The 6,670-nt window shown below is 54.5% G+C and overlaps 1 protein-coding gene across 1 annotated transcript in view; it reads left to right on the forward strand.

Annotated features, from left to right (window-relative positions):
• COLQ (collagen like tail subunit of asymmetric acetylcholinesterase) overlaps positions 1 to 1,803 on the forward strand; it is a 66,007-nt gene extending 64,204 nt beyond the window's left edge. The window contains exon 17 of the mRNA XM_019934403.3: positions 348 to 1,803. Within this exon, the coding sequence (XP_019789962.1) occupies positions 348 to 417 (70 nt within the window). The 3' untranslated portion in view covers positions 418 to 1,803. The remainder of the gene's footprint in view (positions 1 to 347) is intronic.
• The last annotated feature ends 4,867 nt before the right edge of the window (positions 1,804 to 6,670 follow it).

Genomic DNA, 6,670 nt, shown 5'->3' on the forward strand with positions numbered 1-6,670 from the left:
AAGAGTTCAATAGCCACATATGGCCAGTGGGTGCCACAGAAATAGTGCAGTGTGGTCTACTGGACAGCGCTGGAGAAAGGGCCGATTCTCTCTGAGAGGCTGCGTTCAGAGCCAGGCTACCTACAAACCCCTTTCCCCCAGATCCCTCAGATGGACTCAAGGGGAGAAGCCCCAGAGGCCTGGACTCAGCTGCCCCAAGCCCCTCACCTTGGAGCCCCTCGCCCTTAGGAGGGTGGCAGTAGGGCAGCTCTCAGATGAGGTTTGACCAGAGTCGCGAGAGGAGGCCTTTGAGAACATGGCTGTGTCCTTGGGGCTCCTGCCCACTGCCCCGTGTCTGCCCCCCTCAGGTCGTATGGAGACCTGCGGTGCACCCCGTACTGCTACATCGACTCTACGCCCTGTCGCTACTTCACCTGAGGGCCGCCGGGAGGAGGCGGCTGCACCCACGGAACTGGCAGCAGCTTCTCCACCCTCGGCAGACTGACCTCGCCCTGTCCTGGTCCGGTTTCCACCACCTTCATGCAACAGAAACAAGGACAAACTCTTGCTGCTAAGATGTGCTTTTAATGCAGTCCGACTGGAAGAACCTAGGACCACTGCATCCTGTCTTAACCCCGAGTACCGGGCCTCCTCCACACGCCCATCGCGACCCTCCGGCCAGACCGACGGCCTGCGGGGCCCTCCCTTCCGAATATCGTGGACTTGGCTTTGCACTGTTAGGCACACAGGCTGTTGGAGATTGCTCCCGTCCGCTGGGGGCATCTGGGGCGCACGCCTCTCGTCTCCTCTGACCTCTGGAAACGTGGGCATTCTCACCTGGCAGCTGGCCGGGGCTCCCCGGGCCTGGGAACCACAGAGCAGGGAAGTGGGCCTGTTCTTTGGGGGTGGCCCCCAGATCTGGGCCCAACTAGGGAGCCCCCCACCCCGCAGCTAACCACAGCCCAGCGCGGCCTCGTGTGGATGCGGCTTCCCCAGGCAGAGCCCCAACTGTGAATAAGTACCGAGACCGCCGCCAAACCCTGGGGTGCTGGGGTGCTTACCGTGCAGACGAAAGCAGAGCAGTGGCCTTCTTTTCGATGTTCTTGGGGCCTCCCCATCCCTGGTACCACCCTGACCTCCTGGCTCTGCGCACTTGGACCTCCGTCCTGTGAATGTCCCACGTGTCCATTTCTCCTTCAGGACATTGGCTAGCAGGCCGGCCACTGGTGTTTCCTGAGTCCTTTGGAAACTGCCGCCTGGTTTCCCATCTGGGCCCGATTGAGTACATGCTCCGGGCAGAGACGGCATCTGTCCTGGGCGCCAGCTCCTGGCTGCCTGCTGACTCCCGTGAGCCCTGTGACCTCCCTCCCTGTCTTCGTGGTGCATAGTCTTGTCCTCGTGTGCGTGCGCCCGAGCCGCCGTTTCTACAGGACCGTTAGCCCTGCGTGTCTGTGAGCTGCCTTTCATCACCATATTTCCTGAGTGAGGCTTAGCTTTGTTTGGGAAAGACGTCTTCCCCACGGCAGACTTCAGGTGGGATTTGCCCATTTGCCACCAGATGGAGGGACACTCCTGGGCCTGTGTACAAGGCCTGTGTCTTGGGCACTTGGCATTGTGCTGGTGGCCAGTCGTGGGCGAATCAGCCCCGGGGTGGGTGGACACATGGGTCAGTCTGGCTCCCTCCGCCTCTACTGCAAGTCCCGGGCTGATGTTCCATGGCCCACGTCTGTCCCATGTGAAGCCACCACCTTCATCCTGGCATCTCCGGATGGGAAATCAAGAAATAAAGGCGGTGTTCCTCCCTACTGTGGCTCTCTCTTCCCTGGGGGTTTGGGGCTGGTGTCCCAGAACTGCTGGATGGGATAAGGGCTCTGAAATCCAGTCTGCTTCCAGACTCGACAGAGGGTTCTAGAATGGGAAGCAGTCCTGCTCCCTCAGGGACGAGGGAGGAAACTGAGGTCCAAGGTCACCAAGCCGGGTCTTGCTCACCCCCAGCCTTGCTTTATGATCTTGCATAGGACAGAGTGGAAGTCCAGTACTGCCCTTGGACCCGGCCAAGAGTGGCCCAGTCCTGGGTCCCACTCCTTGGAGGGCACTACCCTGGCCTTCCTCTGGCCATGACCCTCCCCACGGGGCCATGGTGACACTTGCACACCCCATGCTGCAGGTCCCAGGAAACCCTAACTCTCCACCCGAGTGGTCCTGAGCCTGCTTCCGGGGCCACACAGCCCTCTCTCCGCGCCTGTCCTCCTGACTGTGGCTCGCATACACCTGTAAGCGTGAGGGGTGGCCAGGGACAAGCTGTTTTGCAGGGGTGGTAGATGGAGCTTGGAGACACAGGCCGCACATCCTGGCGTGAGGCGGGCCAGGGGCAGGGAGGCCCGCTCTCCTGGTGCTGCCACAGAAAACTTTGAGGAATCTAAAAATTCCAGTCTTCACGAAAGTGTAAGCAGAACCTATTTAATGCGTAACAGTTTGTCAGTTTGATCCCAATGTGAATACTCAGACATTTCGTGTGGGAGCCACCATCTGTGCTCTTGTCCCTGGACCCTGCAGTATTAGAGGGGGGCCGCCTCCAGCTATGTCTAGGGAGTGTTCTGAAAGGCTCAGGAAATGAGAGGATTCAAGGTCACATGTGTTGAGAATATATATAGTAATAGTCATTCTCCCCTTTCAGCATTCTGAAATGAAAAGATGAAAGATCGGGGAAGGTGGACCCGTGCCTCCCCTGAAACATTAACTCCGCGGCGTAGGGAGCAGCTTTGCCAGGAGCACGGACACCTGTCAGCAGGCCAGGCAGCCGCAGAAACACCTCCTGGGATCATCTGCTGGTGGGAGGCCCCTTACCCGTTCATACTTGGTTCATCACTTCCCACAGCCTCAGTTTCCTCACCTGAGAGACTTGAGACAGAGGTTGAATTTTCCAACTCTAACCGCTGGTGAGTGTGGATTCTGCCCTCCAGCTGTGACGGGGTATGTCCTTGGAGGGGTGATGGATTCCGTTGGCTACTCTCAAGCTGTCACGTGGCATGGCTGAGACTATGACAGGGCCTTCAGATATTGTCACCAAAGGAGGCAGTGTCAGTCCAGATGCTTTTGTTGGCAAGTAGCAGAAAATCCAACTTAAGTATGATATAAACCGCAGGGCAGAATTTATTGGCTCATATAACTCATAAGTTCCAGGAGTGGAGTGGCGATCAGGCAAGGTTCAATCAAGGCTTCCACTCCATTTCTCGGCTTGATTTATTTAGCCTCTCAGCTATTTGCATCTCTCCTGTTAATTCAGTCCTTAGGGTGGTCACAAGCTGACTACTACAGTTTCAGGCTAACATCTGGACCTTGTAACGTCCACAGGAAAAGAGAACATCTATTCCAGTGGCTCTCAAGAAGTTTTTTTCCCCCCAGGAGTTCCCAGCAAATCTTGCCTTGAGCCTTGTTGGCATGTTTTGGGTCACATGCCCATTCGTGAACCGGTTCCTGTTGTCAGAACGCTGCCTGCTGATCAGATCACAGCTGGGTTCCTGAACCCAGGGTGGCAAAGGTTTTAAGATTGCCCTTAGCGCACCCCCTGGGGATTCGCCAGAAGCATATAGGCTGTGCGGGGAAGGGGTGGCTGCTGGACCGGATATATTGGGGAGCAGGAATGGGGCAAATGTGACAAACTTGTAAGCTAAGTAAGGTCTCTGAAGGGAACTTGGTAACTGAGCTATAGGAACCAGTGCCTGGGAAGATGGTAGGACAAAGTTTCTGAGCGTCTTGGGGCAGACACATGGGTCCATCCATCACCCTAATAGGTAGGGGTGTGGAGGGCACATATGGGTCAAATTGCTTAAGATTCTCCAAACCTCATTATAATCAGTGGGCCAGCTTACACCCCAGTGACTGCTTTACTTGGGTTGTCTGCCCCAGCCCTCCTCTGTAGTGGAGTGAACCAATTTAAATTTTCAACGAAACGCAGATCTTCCATTTGTGTGGTAGCAGTGGGCTCATACACAGCTCGAGGTCCCTGGCGACGCACCAAGGGGATTATTATACTAGAGCAGCCCAGTTACCACCATGGGCACAGAGGGTCCAGGGTGTGGGCTGGTCCCCCACCCGCATGTTCATTCTTAACCATTCTGGGAGGGGTGCAAACCACACGAGAGTCATGAGTTAAGGATTCCCCATCCCACCTCATCCAACCCGCCTGCCCAAGAAATAGAGGAAGAGGATTCACACTGCCCGTATCAGAGGGGCATTCTCTCTTGTGGCTCATTTGAGTTCCGCAAGTCTCCGAGAAACCTCACCAAAGAAAGGAAGCAGCTATTTCCCCTGCCCTCTCTTCCCCCTGCCCCACTCCCTTCACAGGAAGGTAAAGGGGCCCACGTCACAGTGAACTTCTGCCCCCAGTAACTTCTTCAAAGGCAACGATGAATTTTGTCTTTGATGTTCCAACCCATACACAGAACCACACTCCATGGGTGCCCCACCCCGTCACCCTCATCCAACACCTACCTAGATGGGAAGTTCAAGGCAGTCATCGTGGTCATGGGTCATCACTTGAGACTCACCAAGGGTGCTGTGTCCTGGACCAGTGGTTCTCAAGCTTTAGGGTTCATCAGAATGACCCGAAGGGCTTGTCATTCTGACTCAGCAGGTCTGGGTTGGGGCCTGAAAATCTGGGTTTCTAACAAGGTCTCAGGGGATGCTGATGCTGCTAGACCAGGGACCTAAGAGCCTGCCCTGGGGAGATGTCTCATCTGAGAACAACTGCAGAAGACTAGGCAAAAAAACACTGGGAAGACAGTTGGGGACTTCGGGTGGGTGGCTTTTTTATATTCGTCATTAAAGCCGGGGGGAGGTCTATGTCCCTTCCTCTTGAGTCTAGGTGAGCTTTTGACCAATAGAACACTGCGGTGGTGATGCCTGTGCCTTCTGGGCTAGGTCATAAAAGGCCACGCAGCTTTTCAGAACACCTGTCCTAGGGGGAGGCAGCCAGCGCGTAAGATGGCCTCCCTGAGATGGCCTTGCTACAGAGGCCATGTATGGCCCCAAATGAGCCTGCTTCCAGCCACCCACCATGTGCCAGACATGTGAGTGAGGCCAGCTTGGACTCGCCACGCCTGCCCATCTGCCAACTGAGTGACTCAGTTGAAGCACAAGAAGCAGGATTGCCCAGCCAAGCTCTGTCCTAATTCTTAACCAAAAGATTCCATCAGATCAAATGGTGGTTGTTTTAAGCCACTAAGTTTCGGGGCAGTTTGTCGTTTAGCAATAGGTAACTAGAGTGGTGCTTTGGGTTGGAAAGGGTAGGTTAGCAAACTACACGCAGTGTACAGAGTGAAGTGCCCGCCTACAGGAGCCATTGGCTTGGGCTTGGCGCCCTCTGCAGGAACCACGAACACAAAGCTGTCTTTCTTACCTCTTCCGGACTTTTATCCCTCTGGCCAGGAGAAAAGCCAGAGCCCTGAGGGGCCTTAGTGATCATGCAGCCCAGGGTTCTCAACCAAGGTGGAGACATGGGGTCCACGGAGGCAGATTGATTGCAGTAACTGCCCCAATTCCCACACCTCCCGGGATCCAAAGACCTTTGCCACTCCTCACATCGACTGCTGGAGTGTATCTGCCCACCAGCCCCTTGATCCTGAACTTGGCCCTGTGACTCGCTTTGGCCAATGAGATGTCAGCAATTGTGACAGGGGTAGTCTCCTCTCATCTAGCTCCTCAGCTTCTACTGTGACAACATGCCCAGGCCAGGCTGCTGAAGATGAGAGACATGGAGTCCACCTGAGCTGCCCTAGCTGTGAGGGCTGAGGTCATCCTAGACCAGCTAAACCTGTCAAATCCCAGGCACAGGAAGGGGCCCAGTCAAGACCAGAACTGTCCAGCCACGTCCAGCCTAAATTGCAGAATAAACGCTTATTATGTTAAGCTTCAAGCTTTGGGATGGTTTGTTACACACTGTTGTGGTGGCAACAGTTACCTGAGGATCAACAGTCCCTTAGGTGATGGACATGCACCACCGCTTCCCCACTGAGAGTCCTGGCTCAAGTCTCCCATTTCCACCGGAAGACAAGGGAGCCGGGTATAGGATAAGCAGCAGAGGATTCCTGGCCTAGTTCTCTGAACACGTCATTGTCTTCAATCCAAATCTACTGAGCACCCAATAGGTAAAGGACGCCACAGAGAATTTAAAAGGAACATGGTCACTTCCCACGTAGGGATTTACAGCTATCCGGGCGCCAAGACCACAAGATAGGTGTGGGCGTCGCTGTATCCAAGGTGCAGAGGGCAAGCAGGAGGCAGGACCATTTCCAGACTGTGAGTGTCGACTGGGGGTCAGAGGTGTACACGCGTCCTTCTGTGCAGCGTGGCATTCCAGGTGGAAGGACTCTAGCGAGCTAAAATGACTAGGATACATGTCTAGGGATACCCCTGCATGGTTCCCAGACCCAAAGCTAAAAGCCTGCCTTTCCAGACCCAGTAAAAAGGCCTCAGGTGCCATGTGCCTTGCTAAAGCCACCCTTTAGTTTTGAACTTCACACCTTTTAAAACTGAAGTGTACATCCTAACGATCATAAACACCAAATTAAAAGGGAATCAATTTAGGTAATTAGGCTTAAGCACAAAGGATTCTCAAAAGAACCCTACATTTTTCACTGATTCCTAGATTGATTTCTAGTAAGAAAATAAAACCCACCAAGACATGAAG

Source organism: Tursiops truncatus, chromosome 4, assembly GCF_011762595.2.
Source record: "Tursiops truncatus isolate mTurTru1 chromosome 4, mTurTru1.mat.Y, whole genome shotgun sequence".
NCBI classification, from domain to species: Eukaryota; Metazoa; Chordata; class Mammalia; order Artiodactyla; family Delphinidae; genus Tursiops; species Tursiops truncatus.